This window comes from Thamnophis elegans, chromosome 7 (assembly GCF_009769535.1).
Source record: "Thamnophis elegans isolate rThaEle1 chromosome 7, rThaEle1.pri, whole genome shotgun sequence".
Lineage (NCBI taxonomy): Eukaryota > Metazoa > Chordata > Lepidosauria > Squamata > Colubridae > Thamnophis > Thamnophis elegans.
In genome coordinates this window covers 15,662,663-15,687,951 of record NC_045547.1, presented here as the reverse complement: position 1 = coordinate 15,687,951, position 25,289 = coordinate 15,662,663, and the positions used below count along the sequence as shown (strand labels likewise).

Sequence of the window (25,289 nt, the reverse complement as noted above, 5' to 3'; positions counted from 1 at the left end):
TTGTACAAATTCCTCACTCAAAGTTTTATTTAAGATCTTACAAAGAAGATGAGAGCGATCCACAGAAAGAAAAACGCTATATAAAATGGGTAAGTTTCAGAGAAGGATGTAAACTCCAGGATGTTCGTAAGGGCAACAAGGGGGTTAAATGGCAAAGTTTATGATAACAGCATCATGCATACGGCACAACATGTACTGGTGTCAGATATTAAGAGACAAATACACAGTGGCAGCCTTTGTACAATGATTCATAGTGAAAGCGTTGTCATTTTGACTTATTGTGGGATGTTTTTTTTAGGAGACTGCTGATTCAGTCAGATAGTTAATATTAAAATGGATAATAGAGGAAACAAAAAAAAACCTAGAAAAATTGTGTTTGCTTCATTGACTTCAGCAAGGCCTTTGTTTATGTGGATCATGTTGGAATATAGAATATATTAAGGCTAATGAGTTTGCTGGAATATCTGATTATTCTCTCTTAAGGAACTTTATAAAAGAACAAGATACCTTCATAAGAAATTCTTATTCTTCTTTATAAGAAATTCTAAGAAATAATGCTGCTTCAGCAGTAAGAAATAGCTAGGAAACTGGATGCTGAGAAGAGCCAAAAAAATCCCTTTGGATAGATGTGAATATTGTAAATGTAAGAACAGCCAGTCAGTCTTGATCTAATCCAAAAGCCAATTTTAACATATTTTATACTAAGAGAGACAAGTAGAAACTTATTTATTTTGGATATGTAATGCAAGCAAATGTTGGACCAGAAATATTCATAAAACCTGGCAAGGTTGATGTAACTAGAATAGGAAGATGGCTGGGTGGGATAAAAGAGATACTGGCAGCATTTAGCTAACAAATATAAGTAACCATGATGTTTGGTTCACCCAAATACATTATTGTGAAAAACCAAAAACTGCCTAATAAAGATAGATCGGTGAACTAGTGATACCTAGCAGAAGTATCTACAGCAAGCCAAGATTTTGTCAAAATGATGAAATGTGCATTGTGACCTCAGAATACAAATTCTGCCCCTTTTTGTACTTGTGTACAATATCATGATGCAAAATACAAGAAAGGCTGAGCTCGCACTGTGATATTCCAATATGCATTTCAAAGTTTACTTGCTTCCCTCTCTTCCCCAAACCCCTGTATTATTTGTGATATGCAATAGGCAGTTACTGCTGTTGAGTAATATGTAGATCACCTAGCTACCTCTGACTTTTCTGATGAGGATTAAAATAAATAAGATGATAATAATAATAATAATAATAATAATAATAATAATAATAATAATAATAAACTCCGCCGTTGCCGGTCCCAAGCCCGGATGAGAAAGGAGGAAGGTTAGGATCAGGTTGGCATCTGGTCCCGTAAAAAAAACCCCTGCCAACCCATACAATATGGTGAAAAAAACGAATAAGAATTCCATACCGCATCGGTCGTCGCGCGGGTTAACAAGGGCCGCGGCGGATGTTGGGGTCCCTGGACATCCGTCGACAAGTGGGCTACAAGTGGACCAGCCAACAAAACGACAAAAATATAGTGCAGATGAAAACCGTGCCATAATGGCCTGTTACTACAACTCAGAGCCAGAAAAAAGAGGCTATTTAAAGCGAATGTATGAATTATGGAAACAACAATATCCAGATTCAAATGTTAGTGAACAACGACTAGCAGATCAAAGGCGATTTATTATACGGAATAAAGTGTTTAGTGAAGTTGAACACGAGGAAATTCAGGCAAATTGCAAAACCCAAAAAACAATATCACAAGCGGAAATAACTGATATTCAAGACACAACTAAAGACACTATAGTAGAACTCCCAGAAGAAGCTCTCGGGGAGGAAATAACATCACCACCACTAGAACCAGTTATCACTGAACCAACTGATGAACTAACTCAAAAACAAAAAGAATTGAAGGATAAGATCATGGAGCATTTTCTGCTTAATGAGGAAAGGCAACGTTTACCATCACTAAAAACTGTGCCTAAGAAAATTTTGGCCCCTATCATGAAAATGGTTAATGCAGTGTTTTCAACAATTGAACTGGGATCCATCTTGGAAACAAACCAGTTAATGTACAGCGCAGCTGTAATAGTCACTAACGAACTAGGCATTAAAATTAAAGTACCTAGTCACACAACAGAAAAAGCATCAAAGCCAAAGTGGAAAATCCGTCTAGAACAAAAAATCAAAAATTAAGGGCAGATGCTAGTAACTTAAAGAACATGCATGAGCAACGGCTTAAAAACAACAAAATCATAGATCGGCTAATCAGAAGATATAGATTGGATACAAGAAACATCAATGAAGCTGTAGAGATTGTAAAACAGCAGATAACAGCAACAGCTAGAAAAATTGAAAGATATGAGGCACGAATCATCCAATATAAACAAAATCAGCAATTTCGATCAGACCAACAGCGTTTTTATCAAAGTCTTAATGTGAATGGTGACACCAAAAGTGAAAAACCAGAAAAGCAGGCCACAGTTGAATTCTGGAAAGAATTGTGGGAAAATGCAAAGGACTACAACAAGGAAGCAAAGTGGATACATGACTTTGAGAAAAGCATTGGCAACAAACAAATGCAAGTATTAGAAATAACAACTGAGATGATCAAAAATCGAGTTAAAAAGGTAAAGAATTGGACATCACCTGGAAAGGACCAATTACATGGTTTCTGGCTCAAATATCTGACCAGTTTACATGCAATATTGGCCAGGCAACTGAATGAAATTTTACAAAAGGGCCAAATTGATGAATGGTTGACAACTGGAAAAACATACTTGATTCAGAAAGATCCAACTAAAGGAACAACACCTGAAAACTATAGACCAATAACATGCTTACCAACAACCTTCAAATTACTCACAGGCATTATTGCAGATAACATGATGGATTATTTGGAAACAAACAACATCTTGCCAGTAGAGCAAAAAGGCAACAAAAGAAGGAGCAGGGGCACAAAAGATCAGCTTCTAATTGATAAAATGATATTAGAAAATTGTAAGAACAGAAAAACGAACTTGAATATGGTCTGGATTGATTACAAAAAGGCATTTGACTCACTGCCACATAGTTGGATCATAAAATGCTTAGAAACAACTGGCATTAGCAAAAATATTACATCCTTTACTGAAAAGGCAATGAAACAATGGAGAACTGAGTTGGCAGTAGGGAATGAGAGCTACGGAATGGTTAATATCAAGCGAGGAATTTTCCAGGGTGATTCACTTTCACCTCTTCTCTTCATCATCGCAATGATCCCACTATCAGTAATCTTAAAAAAAATGAAATTAGGCTACCAAACAGCCAAAAAAGCTGAAAAAATTTCGCATTTACTATATATGGATGATTTGAAACTCTATGGAAAGTCAGAAATAGAAATCCAATCATTGACAAATACAGTCCGAGTATTCAGCACCGATATTTCAATGCAGTTTGGCATGGAAAAATGCGCCACTGTATCCATAAAAAGGGGCAAAATCACTGCATCTGAGAGAATTGAAATGCCCAATGGCCAACTAATTAAATGCAAAGAAAATGAAGCCTACAAATACTTAGGCATTCTGCAGTTGGATAACATCAAGCATGGAGAAGTAAAAACTATTGTCAGGCGAGAGTACACCAACAGAGTTAGGAAAATTTTGAAATCTAAATTGAATGGTGGAAATACAATCAAGGCCATAAATACCTGGGCAATACCAGTTATAAGATACACAGCTGGCATAGTTAACTGGACACAAGCTGATTTGGACCTTTTGGACCGAAAAACCAGGAAACTAATGACAATGCACTACAGTTTACATCCACGTGGTGATACTGATAGACTATATCTGCCCCGAAAATCAGGTGGCAGAGGATTATTACAAGTGAAGCAAACAGTTGAAGAAGAAAAACATGCACTGGCTGATTATTTAAAAGACACTCAAGAACATCTATTAATCAAAGTAAAGAACAAAAATCTACTGAAGGCCCAACAGACAAAACAAGAATACAGAAAAGATGTGATAAAATCAAGAATGGAGAGTTGGCAGAACAAAGCACTGCATGGTCAATTTCTGGAAAAAATAAAAGATAAAGTGGACAGTGAACAAACTTGGTTATGGTTAAGAACAGGTACATTAAAGAAAGAAACAGAGTCACTAATCCTGGCTGCGCAAGAACAAGCTATCCGCACAAATGCCATTAAGGCCAAAATCGAAAAATCCTCTGATGATGCCAAATGCAGACTTTGCAAAGAAGCTGATGAAACTGTTGATCACATACTCAGCTGCTGTAAAAAAATCGCGCAGAGTGATTATAAATTGCGGCACAATTCAGTAGCGCAAATGATCCATTGGAATTTGTGCAAAAATTTTAATATTAAAACAGCAACAAACTGGTGGGAACATCAGCCTGAAAAAGTCACCGAAAATCAGATGGTCAAGATCTTGTGGGATTTCCGTATACAAACCGACAAAATACTGGCGCATAATACACCAGACATCACACTGGTTGAGAAAAACAAGGTTACAATCATAGATATTGCAATACCAGGTGATAGCAGGGTCGCCGAGAAGGAACATGAAAAAATCGCAAAATACCAGGACTTAAAAATCGAAATTCAACGACTATGGCACAAACCAGCAGTGGTAATTCCAGTGGTAATTGGCACACTGGGTGCTATTCCAAAAGCACTGGAATTACATTTAAAACAGTTAAAAATTGACAAAATCACCATCAGTCAAATGCAAAAAGCCGCACTGCTTGGATCTGCACGCATATTACGAAAATACGTTACGACGTCCTAGGCCCCTGGGTGGGGCCCGACTAGTAACCAATGCCAAATCCGGCGAAACAACTGGCCGCTGTGATACAATTGTATAATAATAATAATTCCGCCGTTGCCGGTCCCAAGCCCGGATGAGAAAGGAGGAGGGTTGGGGTCAGGTTGGCATCTGGTCCCGTAAAAAAACCCCGGACAACCCATACAATATGGTGAAAAAAACAAATAAGAATTCCATACCGCATCGGTCGTCGCGCGGGTTAACAAGGGCCGCGGCGGATGTTGGGGTCCCTGGACATCCGTCGACAAGTGGGCTACAAGTGGACCAGCCAACAAAACGACAAAAATATAGTGCAGATGAAAACCGTGCCATAATGGCCTGTTACTACAACTCAGAGCCAGAAAAAAGAGGATATTTAAAGCGAATGTATGAATTATGGAAACAACAATATCCAGATTCAAATGTTAGTGAACAACGACTAGCAGATCAAAGGCGATTTATTATACAGAATAAAGTGTTTAGTGAAGTTGAACATGAGGAAATTCAGGCAAATTGCAAAACCCAAAAAACAATATCACAAGCGGAAATAACTGATACTCAAGACACAACTAAAGACATTATAGTAGAACTCCCAGAAGAAGCTCTCGAGGAGGAAATAACATCACCACCACTAGAACCAGTTATCACTGAACCAACTGATGAACTAACTCAAAAACAAAAAGAATTGAAGGATAAGATCATGGAGCATTTTCTGCTTAATGAGGAAAGGCAACGTTTACCATCACTAAAAACTGTGCCTAAGAAAATTTTGGCCCCTATCATGAAAATGGTTAATGCAGTGTTTTCAACAATTGAACCGGGATCCATCTTGGAAACAAACCAGTTAATGTACAGCGCAGCTGTAATAGTCACTAATGAACTAGGCATTAAAATTAAAGTACCTAGTCACACAACAGAAAAAGCATCAAAGCCAAAGTGGAAAATCCGTTTAGAACAAAAAATCAAAAAATTAAGGGCAGATCCTAGTAACTTAAAGAACATGCATGAGCAACGGCTTAAAAACAACAAAATCATAGATCGGATAATCAGACGATATAGATTGGATACAAGAAACATCAATGAAGCTGTAGAGATTGTAAAACAGCAGATAACAGCAACAGTTAGAAAAATTGAAAGATATGAGGCACGAATCATCCAATATAAACAAAATCAGCAATTTCGATCAGACCAACGGCGTTTTTATCAAAGTCTTAATGTAAATGGTGACACCAAAAGTGAAAAACCAGAAAAACAGGCCACAGTTGAATTCTGGAAAGAATTGTGGGAAAATGCAAAGGACTACAACAAGGAAGCAAAGTGGATACATGACTTTGAGAAAAGCATTGGCAACAAGCAAATGCAAGTATTAGAAATAACAACTGAGATGGTCAAAAATCGAGTTAAAAAGGTAAAGAATTGGACATCACCTGGAAAGGACCAATTACATGGTTTCTGGCTCAAATATCTGACCAGTTTACATGCAATATTGGCCAGGCAACTGAATGAAATTTTACAAAAGGGCCAAATTGATGAATGGTTGACAACTGGAAAAACATACTTGATTCAGAAAGATCCAACTAAAGGAACAACACCTGAAAACTACAGACCAATAACATGCTTGCCAACAACCTTCAAATTACTCACAGGCATTATTGCAGATAACATGATGGATTATTTGGAAACAAACAACATCTTGCCAGTAGAGCAAAAAGGCAACAAAAGAAGGAGCAGGGGCACCAAAGATCAGCTTCTAATTGATAAAATGATATTAGAAAATTGTAAGAACAGAAAAACAAACTTGAATATGGTCTGGATTGATTACAAAAAGGCATTTGACTCACTGCCACATAGTTGGATCATAAAATGCTTAGAAACAACTGGCATTAGCAAAAATATTACATCCTTTACTGAAAAGGCGATGAAACAATGGAGAACTGAGTTGGCAGTAGGGAATGAGATCTACGGAATAGTTAATATCAAGCGAGGAATTTTCCAGGGTGATTCACTTTCACCTCTTCTCTTCATCATCGCAATGATCCCACTATCAATAATCTTAAAAAAAATGAAATTAGGCTACCAAACAGCCAAAGAAGCTGAAAAAATTTCACATTTACTATATATGGATGATTTGAAACTCTATGGAAAGTCAGAAATAGAAATCCAATCATTGACAAACACAGTCCGAGTATTCAGCACCGATATTTCAATGCAGTTTGGCATGGAAAAATGCGCCACTGTATCCATAAAAAGGGGCAAAATCACTGCATGTGAGGGAATTGAAATGCCCAATGGCCAATTAATTAAATGCAAAGAAAATGAAGCCTACAAATACTTAGGCATTCTGCAGTTGGATAACATCAAGCATGGAGAAGTAAAAACTATTGTCAGGCGAGAGTACACCAACAGAGTTAGGAAAATTTTGAAATCTAAATTGAATGGTGGAAATACAATCAAGGCCATAAATACCTGGGCAATACCAGTTATAAGATACACAGCTGGTATAGTTAACTGGACACAAGCTGATTTGGACCTTTTGGACCGAAAAACCAGGAAACTAATGACAATGCACTACAGTTTACATCCACGTGGTGATACTGATACACTGTACCTGCCCCGAAAATCAGGTGGCAGAGGATTATTACAAGTGAAGCAAACAGTTGAAGAAGAAAAACATGCACTGGCTGATTATTTAAAAGAAAGTCAAGAACATCTATTAATCGAAGTAAAGAACAAAAATCTACTGAAGGCCCAACAGACGAAACAAGAATACAGAAAAGATGTGATAAAATCAAGAATGGAGAGTTGGCAGAACAAAGCACTGCATGGCCAATTTCTGGAAAAAATAAAAGATAAAGTGGACAGTGAACAAACTTGGTTATGGTTAACAACAGGTACATTAAAGAAAGAAACAGAGTCACTAATCCTGGCTGCGCAAGAACAAGCTATCCGCACAAATGCCATTAAGGCCAAAATCGAAAAATCCTCTGATGATGCCAAATGCAGACTTTGCAAAGAAGCTGATGAAACTGTTGATCACATACTCAGCTGCTGTAAAAAAATCGCGCAGACTGACTATAAATTGCGGCACAATTCAGTAGCACAAATGATCCATTGGAATTTGTGCAAAAATTATAATATTAAAACAGCAACAAACTGGTGGGAACATCAGCCTGAAAAAGTCACAGAAAATCAGATGGTCAAGATCTTGTGGGATTTCCGTATACAAACCGACAAAATACTGGCGCATAATACACCAGACATCACACTGGTTGAGAAAAATAAGGTCACAATCATAGACATCGCAATACCAGGTGATAGCAGGGTCGCCGAGAAGGAACATGAAAAAATCGCAAGATACCAGGACTTAAAAATCGAAATTCAACGACTATGGCACAAACCAGCAGTGGTAATTCCAGTGGTAATTGGCACACTGGGTGCTATTCCAAAAGCACTGGAATTACATTTAAAACAGTTAAAAATTGACAAAATCACCATCAGTCAAATGCAAAAAGCCGCACTGCTTGGATCTGCACGCATATTAAGAAAATACGTTACGACGTCCTAGGCCCCTGGGTGGGGCCCGACTAGTAACCAATGCCAAATCCGGCGAAACAACTGGCCGCTGTGATACAATTGTATAATAATAATAATAATAATGATGATGATGATGATGATGTTACTGCAATCTATTTTCTAACTTCTATTGTTTCAATTACTTTTAATAGTTCTTAGATGCTAAGAAATGCAAGAGAATCCAGAAATGCGATCACTCAAAAGTTTTACAATAACAGGCTCCGAATCGATGGCCATGATTTGTTTGTCTTTAAAGAAATCCCGCTCCAGATGCTGCAAGCAAGGAGAGGCTATACTTTTTTAACCCAAGAACTTAGAAATCGTCAAATACAGTATAAATGGGAAGCTCCAGTTGGAATCACAGTTACATTTGAAAATCAAAGATTTCGTATTAATTCTGTTTCGGAAGCTCGGGACTTTTATTATAAAACTCTGAAGGCGGGGCTTCTTGACTCACTCGGAAATGCGGAGGGACAAGGTGAAGGAAAGACAAGCAGCAAGTCACTTGGTTACAAGAAGGAGGGAGTTGTTCTCCCCCTACTGGAGAGGCAGAAGAGCGGAAACTGAGGATTCAGTCATATTTTCAAAGCAGCGGGACACGTGGTTATAAGGGAGAGGGTAGCCTTCTCTTTCCGAAAGGGCAGAAGAGTAAAGAATATAGATCCAGCGATGTCTTTAAAATACTTTCTAAGCTTTTGGACTGATTAAAACTTTAGGATTTCTGTTTGGTATGAAATGGTAAAGCTGTGTACTGATGAGGAATGGAAAGAAGCATTGCTTATTCTAGACAGATATTATACGGGACTTTTACAAGACTTATTTGAATCTCAATCCAAACTGCGCATGAAGTGTTTTCTGTGAGGAAAGCGGGGACTAAGATTTATTTGAATTGCGGTTTGGGATGAATGGAGTTGGGAGGAGTGGGGCAGAAAGGAAGGTGGAGCGGGATATTGATGAAGGGATCTTGGGATTGAATGAACTGGTATGGATTTTGGGCACACATTTTACGGATTTACATGCTTGAAGTATAACATAAAAAGCTCAGGATTTTAAAGTGAAGAGCGAGATCCTAATCTTATGCAATTTGGGCTTGGGAGGAATGGAGACGTGAAACGAAGGGTAGGAAGATGAGTAGCGAAAGTATGATTAGACTGCTCTGTATTTGAAGATAAATTGATTTTTGTATAAACTAATATTTGAATATAAGGTTAAGAAAGGCTATCTGGAGAGTCTACAGGAAGATGGGGGTAAATATCAAAGAAGTAAGGGACGAGGACAAAATATAAATGGAATGATTCACACTGTTTAAATTTTAAGAATGATGGGAGGCTGAGCATAATGCAAAAGATTTTTAATTTTTTTTTTATTTACTTTTTCGTTGTTTTTTTTTTTTTCTTTTTCGGAGTGTTCTTTTTATTTTATTTTCATTATTATTGTTAATAAGATATTTTGAAGGTGAATGGTACTGAACTGTGCCGGGTGTGGGACCTGGGAAGTCGGAGGGGGTTAGGGAGGGGGGTTCATTGGGGGTGGGTGGGCGGGTGGAGATATAGTTTCAATATATAGAATAAGAAGAATACACTTGTATACTGTTGATCCTTATATTTTCTTTTTCTTTTTCTCTTTTTTTTTCTTTTTGCTTTTTTCCTTTCTTTTTTCTTTTTAGCGTAACTGAATAGATTAAGGAATAGAGAAATGCACCATAGTGAGAAGTAGAGGAAAGGAAGAGGGAGAAGTAAGGAGGGAGGAAGAGGGGAATGTAAGGAGGATGAGAGGGGAAGGAGGGTGAGGAAGGCGAGAAAGGAAGATAGGAGGGGAAAGGGAAGTAGGAGGGGTGATCGTTGGAGGGAGAAAGGAAAGTTGGAGGGGGAGAAGAAGGGGTGTATGAAAGCGATGGGTTGGGTTTATGAGTTGTGTTTAGGTTGGGGTTTTTCTTTTCTTACTATTATATTATTATTATTGCAAATATCCAGTATATAAGTGAATGTACAAAATTGAAAATGAAAATGAATAAAACATTTAATAAAAAATAATAATAATAAATAAATTAAAAATAAATAAATAAAATAAAAATATTTTCTAACTTCTATTGTTTCAATTACTTTTAATAGTTCTTAGATGCTAATTAATTACCCTTTGATGTCTAATTATCAACAACATTAGATCCCAAATGATTCTCAATGTTAAAATAATAATATAATGTGGGTAAGAATGCTATAGACCAGGGCTGTCAAACTCCCGGCCCATGGGCTGGATGCGGTGGCCACGCCCACGCACTGCCCACACCCACGCCTGGTTTAGCGAAGGAGGGGAAAGTCCCAATACATCACGTGATGCTGCTGTGATGACATGAGTTTGACACCTCTGCTTTAGACTAATAGAAAAAAAATAGATGTTACTGGTAACAAACTGATAAGAACAATGTGTAAATTCAAATTTTAATTTTAATTTAAGAGTCTTCTATGTGAGTCTCATTGATATCAATGAGAGAACATCAACATGCCTAAATTTGATTGACTCGGTTTGCCATATCTCCTTGGAAGCTCAGTGATAGTCTTCCTTCAGTGCAAGTACATCTTCTAATTATGTTGCTGTTATTCAGGTTTATTATAGCCTTCAACAAGAGCCAAGGTGGAGCAGTGGTTAAATGCAGCACTGCAGGCTACTTCAGCTGAACTGCAGTTCTGCAGTTCGGCTGTTCAAATCTCACCGGCTCAAGGTTGACTCAGCCTTCCATCCTTCCGAGGTGGGTAAAATGAGGACCCGGATTGTTGTTGGGGGCAATATGCTGACTCTGTAAACCGCTTAGAGAGGGCTGAAAACCCTATGAAGCGGTATATAAGTCTAACTGCTATTGCTATTGCTATTGCTATAATACTAAATAAAAAAATTCAAAAAATAAAACAAGACAGCCCAGATAAAACAACCATTAAAACAAAGCATAACCTTCTTCCCCAAATATATGCTATTCTTCTTATATTTCAATATACTATGACAATTTGCTGTGTTTAAGACTGTCATGCAGAAATAAGTTAGAAAGCACTAGTATTGAGAGACCGCCTACTGCCAATTACCTCCACTAGACCGATACGATCGCATAGATTAGGCCTCCTCCGAATTCCATCATCCAGCCAGTGTAGACTGGCAACTACCCGGAGGAGAGCCTTCTCGGTGGCTGCTCCGACCCTCTGGAACGAACTCCCCGTGGAGATCCGGACCCTCACCACCCGCCAGTCCTTCCGCGCCACTCTAAAGATCTGGCTGTCCCGGCTGGCCTGGGGTTAAGATTCTAACCCCACTCGAATTGTGTGACTGTTGTGTTTTCTTTTTAATATGTTGTATTGCCTTCATGTTGGAAAATTGTTTGTCCTTCCCCCCCCCTTTTTTTTGAACTGTGAGCCGCCCTGAGTCCCCCCAGGGAAAAGGGTGGCATACAAATAAAGGGAAAATGAAAATGAAATGAAATATTACTGTTTTTGATTATGAATTTACTCATGACCAAGTGTTTGGTCATAAATATATAAATAAGCCACATTTGCTGCCATTCATTTCCCTAATTTAATATTTTTGTCCCTAGCACATTTTTGGAAAGCAAAGTTGCAGGTGGGTGAACTTCAGATGCATTGTTCTATGTGGCCTCAGATAACAGCATTTTTTTTGCAATTTTTGTTGATAGATTTTGTTTAATGAATAAAATCTCAACCAAGCCAGTTAAGCAAATAAAACCTAGCTTTAGAAAACTCTAAACTCTGGGCATTCACATTAACAAATTCCCAAATTATAAAACTTCCAAATTACATCAATGTTTTGAAAATTAGAAATAATAGCATTCAAAGGCATCCGAATACGAAAACCAGATGTAACTTTCTCCGCCAGATGGGGCTATTGCCCACATCAAACACACAAGATTATTTTTTCAGCTGGTTTCAGTTGTAAATAGCTTAATGCCAACAAGCTGAACAGTTGCTTAAAGGAAGGAAGAAATTCATTTGGGCAAACATTGATTTATAAATGCCTACAATTTTGCTACCTATTATAGATTCCCCATGGATTCCATTGTATAATGGCATCGTAAACATTTCTTGAATTGGAATGACATATAAACAGGAAGAATTTGGCAGATTAGATGAATCTTCATATATATAACTGCAGGGTTTACAGATCATGTTGTTGGATATGTGCTTATATTTGCATCTTTCAATGCATTCACCCATGAACATGCATTATGGAGATGCACAAGGTATTTTGTATGTTCTGAAGTAATGTATATTTGAACTGAGGATATGATAGCAATTCAACAAATTGATAAAGAAGATGCCAGAATCTCTTGTGGAGATCGGCAGCTATAGAAATTAAATAAATAGAATAAGAAGTGAAACAGACTTGTCTAGATAGACGGTCTAATTATTGTATATGAGAATAATTATAGCAATATCTGTTATCTGAAGGATTCTATTAGCATCTGTACTATAACAGATGTTACCACAAGCAATTGTATAAGATCTAGAATGAAAATAGTATCAGAACAACACATGTTCCATCAGTTAAAGAAAATATGCAAAACAATGGATGCAATGGAACACACTGATTTTATTGTGCAGGTTGGATGTACCACAGGAATAAAGCTGGTGATTTGACTCACCATCCTATATTATTCCTATTGCTTGTATCAAGATACTAATGGTAGGAATAGAGGGAAGGAGGGAGGGAGGAAGACGCTGAGAGAGCAGGGAGAAAGAGGGGAGAAGGAGGGAGGGAGGAAAGGAAGGAGAGAGGAAGAGAGAGAGAGAAAAGTTGATTTTATATTAGCTATACTAGCGATGAAGTAGCATTTCCTTTTTTATGAAAGCCTTGTTAGGCTTTGTTATCTCCCACATGAAAGGGAGGCCAGGTGAGTGAGTACATTTGTATGTACACTTCCTTATGGGTCAACAATATATGCACCTTATGCGTATGTATGTATGTATGTATGTATGTATGTATGTATGTATGTATGTATGTATATCAGTGGTGGGTTTCAAAAATTTTTAGAACCTTTTCTGTAGGTGTGGCCTGCTTTGTGGGAGTGGCTTGTCGGCCATGTGATTGGGTGGAAGTGGCCAACTTGTAAAATGTGGTGAAACTCACTTAACAAAGCTGCTTAGCAACCAAAATGTTGGCTGAGAAACTCTGGCATTTGAAGCGCGCAAGTCTTAAAGCTGTCAAGTTACAAGACCCTTGCACCCCTAACCCTTTAGAAAAAAGACCCACAGGGGTGTTCAAACTTGACAGCTTTAAGACTTGTGGACTTCAACTCCCAGAATTCCTCCTCTCGCTCTTCATCTTGATGATGTGCGGATGGGCGGGGGAGGGAGCTGGAACCAGTTCTAAACGGCACTGTAGATTTGCGGAACCTCTTCTATAGAAGAGGTTAGACTGGCAGGAACCCACCCATGGTATGTATGTATGTGTGTATGTATGTACAATTCCTACATAGGTCACTGCAAAATGGTGCATCTGATCAGGGGTGAGTTCCGGCAGTGAATACTTCCGGTTCGCTTGGGGCTGCAACGCATACATGCATGCGTGCACAGTTGATGCACAGTAAAATAAAAATTGTTTTGTGCATGTGCAGAAGCTAAAAACAAAATGACAGCACCAGAAAACTGGTTCGGGGGCATGGCAGGCCTGGGTCACTGCCAGTTCCAGCAACCCAGGCTGCCAAACCACTATCGGTTCGGCCAAACTGGTACAAACCGGTACAAACCCACCACTGCATCTGATCCTGGCATTCATCAAGAAAATGACCTTATCAGCCCATACTATTTCCAGCCCAGGAAATATTTGCCTCAATATCCTCCTATCATTGTTGAATTCAGCTTTAAGTTTAGAATACCCAGAACTGCTGCTTGTCTCTCAGATCTTTTCAGAGGTTAATTGAGTGAAGGAACACGTGAATGGGATACATAGTTTCCCCAAAAAGTATTTTAAAAAAGGAAATTGTTATGAATACTATGGACTATTCCAGTTAAAGTCAGTAATCTGGCAAGGGCCAGAGGGAATAGAAGGAAAGGGAGGGAGAAAAGAGCAAATATAGCATTAAAGCAAGCAAAGAATGAAGCAATCTATACCAGAAGCTGGCCACGAAGTAAAAATTGCATATTAAGCTAAACCTGATTCAGCAATCACAACAACCACCAGTGACATAGCTGAGTCAGGTAGAAGGAGCCCTATAAAGAGGAGGATTGGACAAGAAATTGGTTGGAGGAAGTAATATATGTACAACATCTGAACCTGCAGCTCATTCCCTCTTCCTTAAGCAATTTGATCGCTTGCTTGATAAGAATTTGGTGGCAATATGAAAGTAAAGAAATATGTATATGAAAGTGATTTAGCAAAATGTATAGGTAGTCCTTGCTTACTGACTGCCTCATTAAGCTATTTTTTTTGAAATTATGATACTACTGCTGCTCAATCATGTGATCGTCACTCAATCAGTATGCATTGTTTGGTGCATGGTCTCCTATTTTTCTTCTCTCTTTGAAGAGCAGAGAGATTGGAGAGGAAGGAATTACAGCAGAGTAAGCAAGCACGCAATGGAGAATGCACAGGAAAAGCAGTTTGCTTGTGCCAGCAGCTGCGAAAGTGCTATGCAGACAGCCTGGTGTATTCCCCATTATATGCCTGCTAACTCTCTTGTAATCCTCCTATCTTAAATACAAAAATCAATCCTCTTCTTGTTAATTACACAGTGCTCAGATGAGCATTCCAAAGGATGGGGGAGAGAAGAAGAGAAGGCATAGTCGTAGTCATGTGATTTCTCACTTGACAACTGCTTCATTTAATGACAAATCCAATTGTGATTGCTACATGAGGACTACCTATTTTTTTCTTCTTTTTATGACTCTTTAATCCCTTTATTTGGAGTGGAATCAGGGCAAATGAGTGCAGCTGAGCATTTACTGACCAGATGCTCTTCCTGACACCTATGCGGAGTTCGCAGCAGATATTTTCTTCTTGCATCCTGACAGAGAAAGATCTGCCACTGTCTAGGATTGAACTCTCAACCTTCTGAATGGGAGGTGAGCTTCTTCATCCCTTCTAAATGATGCACCGTTCTAAATGATGACCACCTATATCAGTGATAGCTAACCTTTTTTTGTCATGTGCCAAAAGTGTATGTGACCACCCCAGCCCATGTGCATCTGCCCCCTGCACATGTGTGCATGATCCCCCTGTGCTCCCCCGCCCCACAAACATGTGCACACGACCCCATGCATGCAAGTGCGACCTTCCACCCTCATGCATGTGCACACATCTCCCATATGAGCCCCGTCCTCTGGCATGTGTGGCAGAGACTCAAAAATCAGCTGGCTGACTAGGGGCGCACGGGCATGTGCAGTGGAGTTTAACTGGGGCAACGGCTCATGTGCCCACAGAGAGGGCTCTGCATGCCATCTGTGGCACACGTGCCATAGGTTCGCCATCATGGACCTATATTATACTCAATAAAGCTAAGAGTTAACAAATAAATCTTTGTGTATTGTCTTGTCATTTTAGTATGGATCATCCACTCGTCTTTAGAAGTTAGAATTTTGTGGAAAAATATGTGAGTGTCCTCTTCACATAAACTCCTGACAACTAACCAAGACTATGTCTCCAGATGCCAGCTGTTCACAAACTCCAGCAAATGGGGAAGAGCTGGTTACATGTGGATGGTGGATGGCAAAAAGAAAACTGAGAGATTATATGTGAGGTGTAGTGTTTCATAGTTACCGTATTTTTTGGACTATAAGATGCACTGGAGTATAAGACACACCATGATTTTGAAGAGGTAAATTTTTAAAAAATGTTTTTGCATTCTGCAGGCCTCCCAAACCCTCTGCACGCCTTGTTTCTTTTTTTTTTTAAAGGGACATGCAGAGCTTTGGGAGGCTTGTAGAGTGTTCCTGGGGGCTGGGGGGGGGGGAATGATAAAAAAACAGCCCATTCTTTGCAAAAAAACGGCATGCAGAAGGTTTGGGAGGCTTGTAGAGTGCTCCTGGGGGCTGGGGGTGCAAAAACCAGCAAAAATGCTCCATTTTTTGCTTGTTTTTGCCCTCCCCAGCCCTCTGGAGCACTTTGCAAGCTTCTCAAACTCTCTGCACGTCCATTTTTGGAAAGGGGGTGAGGTTTCGGTAGGACAAAAATGCTGTATTCAGTGTATAAGATGCACCCAGATTTTCACTCTCTTTTTTGAGGGAAAAAGATGCGTCTTATACTCCAAAAATATGGTATTTCAGAAAGATATCTCAAAAATACAAAAATACAAAAGACTCACTTGTTAGATAGTTTTTCTGTTCCTACATAAAGGGTATTCCTCATGAGACCAGCCCGAGTTCCCATGAAGGCCATCTGCACACCATCTTCAGTTTCACTGTTGCAGAACAAAAATGAGAGTTATATAAGCAAGTGAGAGACAGAAATCGTAGAAAGTCTGGTTGAACTTCCTTTGTGCCATAGATCTGAAGCTAGGGAACAGGTTGTATTTTACAATAGTCAGCCTGCATTCTAGGCAAGATCACAAGTCCAATTTGTCTCAGCAATTCTGGATAAAGCCAGATCTGTACCCAAATGGCAGCGGGATCCAGGATATGGCCCTTCAATGAAACGACTGCGGGGAGATCCTTATGGCCCAAGGTGACAATTTGTACAATACAGGTGAAAACCAAGCTGCTGTTGATCATTGACTTTGTATCAAATGAACTTTTTGAACACTATCTCTGGACAGGTATAGTGTAGAATGCATTGCAGCAGTCTAAAGGTAGATAGTTTCAAAACATCTCTTAGCTCAAGAAGTGGTGTAATTACTTGGACATGCTGAGGGCCAAGGTCGTCCAATAAGCTTCCATCGGTGCTGTAACTACGGCATCGAAGAGAACCTGTTGAACTAACTCTTCGTTACCTAGACATGAAAAAGAATGGTAAGAAAGAAAGGCAATTATTACACAAACGTTGGAGTTGAAATCCAAAGCACATGGAGGACATAAGGATGGGGACTTGGTTTATGTATTTAACTATACATTTAGAATCTTGAGCAGGGGTGGGATTGAAAATTTTTAACAACCAGTTCTATGCCCGGTTTTTGGGTGGGCATGGCCATGGGGGCATGTCCTAGTCATCTTCCTGCCTCACGGTGTTGAGGGTGTTTTCACCCTCCCCAGGATCCAGAAGCTTTTCTTGAGGCACCAGGAGGGCAAAAACGGCTTCCCCTGGGCACCCTTCGGAGACCAGAAAAAGACCAGTTTTCAGACTTACTGTACTTCCGGTAAGCCCATTTTTTGTCCTCCTGGAGCCTCCACACAAGCCCTGCACTTACCTTGCTTCCAAAACGGACCATGTGGAGACTTCTTGGAGGGGCAGGGCGGGGTGGGCGGGGTCAGCCAGTCCTTGCAACTACCGGTTTGGCGAGCCAGATTAAAATTAAACATCCGGTTTACTCGAACTCGTCTGAACCGGATGAATCCCACCCCGGGAAGACAAGACAAGGGGATGAATGACATCAAACTATAACTTGATTGCAGAAGCATAGCTTCTTTTTACATATGTGTTATGTGTTAGGAATATAATTCTAACGGTTGGGTTGGCAATATATGAATCGTGTAACAATGCTATACCTGTTTCTTTAAATCATGCTGTAAATGTGATTGGGTGCTGTTTTCCTCAATCGGCCATAAGAGGGAGCCAGAATGACTGTTATCTCTCTCTGTTTATTAGATGCTGGGCTGATCTGGAAGTGCTGTGAGCTATTGTAAGTTTTGCAACTGTTAGCAAACTTTGTGTACTGAACTGATTATATGATACTGGACTATGTTATTTGGATTATCAACTGACATACATTGATGACTGACTGCCTTATCAGTGTATGACTTGGACTGTTTGAGGGATGCTGATACCTCTATTTCCATGAAAGTAAAAGCCTATTTAAACTGCAGTGTCTCCAGTGACGTGCAGTGAGTTTTATGGTTGGTGAGGCAGCTTTTTAGACTTGTGGACTTCAACTCCCAGAATTCCACAGCCAGGCATGCTCAGTTCCGATTTAAAGCGACAGCATTTTTTCCCTTGCAAAATAAGTTTTCCCATTCTTTTTCTTCTCCCTCCCCCTCCTCCCTCCCCCTCCTCCCTCCCTCCCTCCCCCCTCTCTCAAACAGACACACGCACACAGAGAACTTGGATCCTTCTCTCACTCACTCACTCTCAAACACAAACACAGAAGTTGGATTGGATATATTTTCCAAAGGCTTGAAAGCAGCTCCTCTGCCATACCACCCCAATCCCCTGCTGCCTTCCGATCGGAGCCTTTGATTGCAGGTGAATCACGTTGCCTTTTCAGTGAAGCTGGGCTTATATACTTTTATCCAGCTGTGTGTGTGTGTGTGTGTGTGTGTGTGTGTGTGTGTTTGAAAAGACAATGTGGGTTCTGCATGCAATCAAACTTTTTGAATTCCTCCCCCCTTCCCACACACGGACCTTTTCCAGCTGTTTCAGAGAGGATTTCAACTCTGCCCTCATGAAAGGCCAGAGCTCTGAGTTAAACTGAGCTAGTTGCTCCCAGAGAACTCTAAAAAGTCTCTAAAAATGCCCTCTACAGGAGGTGAGAGAATGAGAGAACACGTGCCTCATTTGCATAAGGAATTATTTGCTTTTTAACCCTTGGTTAACTCTTAAAAGGTGAAAAATTCCTTATGCAAAAGAGGCCCCTAGTTCTCTGGCCTCCTCCTATAGTTAACACTAAGCACTGTTCCAAGACTTAGAATCTGGTAGCAACTACCTTGGCTTTAATTATTTTTTTAAAAAAATCTTTCCTTTTCCTCATGACTGGTGAGGCCATGCCTCCCCTGCCTCTAGTGACTGCACGTCCCTGAGTGTCTCTGTATGCTGGTTTGTGTGTTCTCCAACACAACTCTCACAACGCTTCGCTGAACATACTTGCTCTCCCAATGGGGAGCTTACCTAACATTATGCATACAACATGTGTTAAAAAGAAGCGAGGCTTTCAATCATCCTGTTTCACCTTCCACATAGTCATTGACTGGGGTCATTGTCACCCCAGCAATGGATGGCCTTTATGGAGGCCCTGAAAACTGAACCTATCTGAACATCCCTGTCTATCCAATGTATATTCCTGAGGTTTAAAACTGAAGTCGTCAGAGAGAATCTTGAATTGCAATAATAACGAGTCTGTTGCTAGAATTTCAATTTGGATGCTTGTTTTAAATTCATCCATCCATTCTTTTTTCCTCCTTTCTTCATTTGCTCCATGGAATTATCAGGAGTTGAACTTTCATCCTGAAATATGGATGAAGACTTAAACAATATATTAGTATAATTCTCCCTGAATCTTCATTCCAATAAATAACTTTGCTGGTTTGGGAATGACACCTGACATACTTCTCTAGGTCAGAGACCAAATATGCTGACTGGAGCAAAACATGAAAAAGTAGTTTTGTAGGCAAATTGAATCAAGGATATCAAAGAAACAATGACCCTGGGAAATATGAGTTTAGAAAGGGTTACATTCAGTGGTGGGTTCATACCAGTTCGGACCGGTTTGGCTGAACCAGTAGTGGTTTGGCGGTCTGCCAGGCCTGCCACGCCCCCCGAACCAGTTCTTCTCACCTTGTTTTTCACTTCTACACATGCACAGAACAATTTTTATTGCACTGTGCATACACACACAGCCTGCCCATGAGCAAATTGGCAGTAGGGCCTGCTGGAACCCACCCCTGGTTATATTAATATTCAGACAGGAGATATACCACACCTTAAGTTTCTAGCTATTCAACCATGATATTCAAAAGCACAGTTTTTAGTTGCAAGGACAGACACTATGATCTGATGGACCAATTTGTATGAGGAATTGAATGATAAAAGCTAAATGTTGCTAGGCTTAACTTGAATTAAATTGAAGTTGCTAATTCTAATTTGCAAGTAATTTGAAAATCAAGGAAGAGCCATAATGAAAGATGATTAGGCAGCATGCTGATTATATACTGTACACGTTCACCCTGTAGAAAAATAATAATAATTAAAAAGGGATATGATCGTCACCACCAATTATTTGAAAAGATGTCACATAGTCGTTGGCGCAAATTTGGTGTTTTGCTGTCTTGGAGGATAGGAAAGAATCCAGGAAACAGGATTTAGAAATTCTTGGTAATTTGGGCTGTGCCATACTGGAACAAAGTGCCTCAAAATATGGTGAAGGAGCTTATATCAATGCTTTAAAGCAAATAAATCCATTGAGCTTTTTGAACATGATAATGATAATATGATCATTGATAATCTATGATAATATCCTGGAATATGGCCACTGTTGAATTATACTTGGATGGACCAATTTGGTATCTTCACAAGACTGTTCCTAACAGTTTAGGAGTGTCAAACTCAATTTCATTGAGGGCCACATCAGGGTTGTGTTTGACCTTGGGAGGGCCAAGGTGTGTATATGGCCAGGGTGGCTAGCTTGACATCACTCGCGTCAGGGGCATCTGTGGCCAGAGCACTCTGTCAATGAAAACAGGTTCCTGAGCTCTGTTTTTGGTTGAGACAGCCTCCTGCAACCCACTGCTAGCAAAAACAGTTCAGGTCATTAGCTCCATTTTCGGTTGCATGGCCTCCTGCGATCCTCCTGTGTGGCCCTTGTAAGCTCCGTTTTCTCTGGCAGAGGCAGGCCAGTCCTTCACTACTTACAGGGTGGCCCCGCGGGCCAGATCTAAGCACCCCACAGGCTGGATCCCGCCCATGAGCCTTGAGTTTGACACCCCTGTTTAAACAAAGTGGTTGAGAAGAACACTGCTTAATAGCTCTATGTTTCCATACTCACATTCAAGGTCAGGTTCTTCTGCTGTAATAAAACGGATTACAGCCTCCAACTGGCTGAGCTTTCTGTGAGCTGGATCAATATCTGTAACACAATAAATCCTGGGGAAAGGAACATAAAAAAGAAAGAGAGAGTATCGACACATATTCTCCTTTCAGGCTCTACCCCGACACACATAACACTAAGCATAAAATATCCCACCTTTTCACTATCACTATAAGGTAAAGGTTCCCCTCGTACATATGTGCTGGTTGTTCCTGATTCTAGGGCGTGGTGCTCATCTCCGTTTCAAAGCCGAAGAGCCAGCGCTGTCCGAAGACGTCTCCGTGGTCATGTGGCTGGCATGAGTAAATGCCGAAGGTGCATGGAATGCTGTTACCTTCCCACCAAAGGTCATTCCTATTTTTCTACTTGCATTTCTACATTCTTTTGAACTGCTAGGTTGGCAGAAGCTGGGACAATAACGGGAGCTCACTCGGTTACGCGACACTAAGGATTCGAACCGCCGAACTGCTGACCTTTTTGATCGACAAGCTCAGCGTCTTAGCCACTGAGCCACCATGTCCCTTATATATATCTCACTATAGAGAGAAATTAAACAAGTGAACAGGAAACGGCTTAGGGAAACTAACCTATGTAGCCCATTATTCATCACCCATCTTACCATATTCCAATATGGGCAATTGTTTGAATGACTCTTATCCCAATAAGAATGTTAGAAGACTGCCACACAGGGCACCCAGGGTCAAAGCACATGCTTCATATGCGGTGCCCATGCACAGCACACATGCAAAACCCTGAGGATTCAGTCTCATGGTTGTAGCTACCATCTTGACTTCTATTTTTTTTTATTCTGTCTTAACTTTAAAGCAAAATAAATTGGTTCTGGTATAAAAATAACAATTTAAAAAATGGTTGAGTCACTTTTTATATCTAACTAACCGGTAACCTGGCATTGCCTAGGTATTTATTTATAGGGGGGAAATATCCGGACCAAATGTAATTTCTAATGCTTGATTTTCTCCCTTACCAGAGGGAGCCCCCTTGTGGAGTACTGTGAAGCCATTACCATGGCAACTCCACTGCAGGGCACAGTAGAAGTCATTTTACGGCAGTGCTGTAGAATCCATTTTAAGGCACAACAGGCTGTATCTTAATAGAACACCCCCCCAAGGGGTTTAGGGGTGTCTTACCCCACAATATTTTTTTTCCATAGAGTAAGTCTTAGGTTATATACATATATAACCTAAGGTTGTGAACACTTGTGCTGTGCTTTGGATTTGAAAGGCAAATGATGCTTGAAAAGGTACAGAATCACTCATGTACAATATCAGCTGTTGGTAACTCATTAAACTAGATGTGTCTTTTCTAGGGTTCCGTGACCACCCTTTGCAGCATAATCCAGGGAAAAGATATATTTGCTTTTAGCAGTGGCAATAGATGCTATGTGCCACTTACATTTTGGTGCAATTCAGATCAGAATCCAAAGGGTTATACAGCCCAAATGAAAGGACATGAGCCAGCCTTGCACCTAACTCAAGCACAGATTTAAGGCAGCGTCAATTGCTTGGCGACACAGTATTTCCCCACAACCTTGGGCCAAAATCCTTTCTCTGGTTTGTTTAATATCCCTTAATTGGAGAAGATTTAGCTGAGCCAAGAGGTAGCTCTTTAGCTTCCGCAGAAACATTTTCTCAAGGCCTCAATTGCAAGGATCCATTGCAAAGTGTTCATCTTTCCAAGAACATGAATGAACGTAAAAAACCCAAAAATCTTACCACTCGTTGGCTAAGGTCAAATCTGGCTGCAGAAGGTCATGCAAACCTGAAACAAAAAGATTATGGCATTGTTATGGCAGTGATTCCTGCTTTGTGACAAACATGCTTAATACTCAATTTTTTTCCATAAGAAATTTCCATTTGTATTGAAGGAAGGTTTAGTCTCTGTAGGATAACAGAAATGAGGGTCATGGTTAAGACATTATGTAATGGGAATATAGGTAAAGGTATAGGTTCCCCTCGCACATATGTGCTAGTCGTTCCCAACGCTAGGGGGTGGTGCTCATCTCCGTTTTAAAGCCAAAGAGCCAACGCTGTCCAAAGATGTCTCCGTGATTATGTGCCTGGCATGACTAAATACCAAAGGTGCACAGAATGCTGTTACCTTCCCACCAAAGGTGGCCCCTATTTTTCTAACTTGCATTTTTACATTCTTTCAAACTTCAAGGTTGGGAGAAGCTAGGACAAGTAACGGATATGTGTTATGTGGCAGTAGGGATTCGAACTGCTGAACTGCCGACCTTTCTGATCGACAAGCTCAGCGTCTTAGCCACTGAGCCACCGAGTCCCTCAATGGGAATATAGACACCAAGAATCTAGTTTGGGTGGGAGAGGGAGGAATTCCCTGATTGGGTATCTCAGAAAGAAGGGGGGAGGGAGGGAGGGAGGGAGAACCTTAAATGACTTTGATTTAGATGCAACATAGACATGAAGATTCTCATGTATCACATTCTAAGATCTTAAATCGTAAGAGATGTTCAAATAGTGGAAATGAAGTTCAGAAAAATGGGAAGGACTGCCCCATTACTTCAGTCTATTCTGAAACATCAAAGGCTGCTTTGTTTTGATAAAAAAATATTATTCTATAAAGGGATCGAGGCATCCTGTACTTAGTCTAATAGACAAAACCAAATAAAGCAGCAAATGAATCTGACTGTTTGAAGCCACAGACCCCGGAACACCCATTTTGCAGAAAAGGTTACTGACATTAGGACTGGATATAATACACAACATAGAAAAAGAGGAACCGTAAAAGCTTCATAAATGTATAGTGGGTCCCTTTCCAAGAAATATTTGGATTTCAGTGGTGATAAATTAGTATGCTACCATATTTTCATTTTATAATTTTGCTAGTACTTTTCTTCTCCCTCTTCAAATATGTAGGAAGCTGAGTTCAGATTCTTAATAATTGTTTTCTACTCTATCAGGTTTGCAAATAAATATCTGAAGAGAGATGGAGAGGGTAGCCAAAGTAAAACACCATTAAAACCCAGCTAGGGTACAAGAAAGTTTTCTCCAATGTTTCTCACACAAGACTTTTACAAAACTGTGGCATATAACCAACCTTCTTCCACTGAAGTGTCCCCAAGCAGCACATATTCGCCATATCCTCGTGACAGAACAATTCCCAAGCTGTGAGTTCGGGAGGGAAGCGGGGACAATAAGGAAATAAAAAAGAATATTATGAAGATCTATCTCAGTTTTCGCTGGTGTGCCATTAAAAAGATAAAGGTTTTCCTGTCCAGTCAGTTGTGGCCCGCCAGCAGCCAGCAGAGCAGATTCGGACAGTGAGGAGGTTGAGGAGGAACATAGGCCAGTCCTGTTGTCTGGGGAAGGCTCTGACGAGGGCTCTGCATTGGAGGCAGAGATGGGGTTAGGGTTTGGGGCCAGGGCCGTCTGTCAGTTATCAGCTGCCTTCAGAGTCAGACATCAGTGAGGCAGACGAACAGCTGGAGCCTGTTCCCAGTGTGTGCATGCGCAACGTTGCCAGATGAAGGGAACAGCTAAGGAACAAGGGTTGACTTGGGAGTAAGGTCACAGGTGAACGGTGAATGGCCCCTCCCATAGGGAATAAAAGAGGAGTGAAAGGGGAGGGGTGTTTGCAGAAGACAATGAGTTCATTCCTGCATTCTTGCCAAGTATTGCGGCATCTGAAAGATATCGGCCTGGGCACTCTCCAAGCCTAATAAAGATCGGTAATTGTGAACTATCTTGTAAGACTGTGGGTCGGGATTTTGCTGGAAAGGAATTCACTGTAAATTAAATAAAAGGGGTTTATTGGGATGAGGACTGGGCTTCATGCTGCTGGGGAAGCCTAGGTCAGAACACCGACTAGGGCATAGTGCGTCCTCCGTTTCTTGGCTGAGGGAGCCAGCATTGTCTAAAGACAATTTCCATGGTCATATGGCCACCATGGCTATATGCCAAAGGTGCATGGAACACTGATACACTGATACTGATGCCGACTGGCGACTACCCGGAGGAGAGCCTTCTCTGTGGCTGCTCC

General features: G+C 40.3%; 1 protein-coding gene across 1 annotated transcript in view; it reads right to left on the bottom strand.

Annotated features, from left to right (window-relative positions):
• The window catches only part of CACNA2D4 (calcium voltage-gated channel auxiliary subunit alpha2delta 4), a 193,287-nt gene that overhangs the window by 107,937 nt on the left and 60,061 nt on the right, over positions 1-25,289 (bottom strand). Inside the window, exons 20-24 of the mRNA XM_032221653.1 lie at positions 24,348-24,415; positions 23,003-23,048; positions 21,228-21,325; positions 17,213-17,306; positions 16,683-16,778 (exon numbers count right to left, since the gene is read on the bottom strand). Of these exons, the coding sequence (XP_032077544.1) occupies positions 16,683-16,778; positions 17,213-17,306; positions 21,228-21,325; positions 23,003-23,048; positions 24,348-24,415 (402 nt within the window). The remainder of the gene's footprint in view (positions 1-16,682; positions 16,779-17,212; positions 17,307-21,227; positions 21,326-23,002; positions 23,049-24,347; positions 24,416-25,289) is intronic.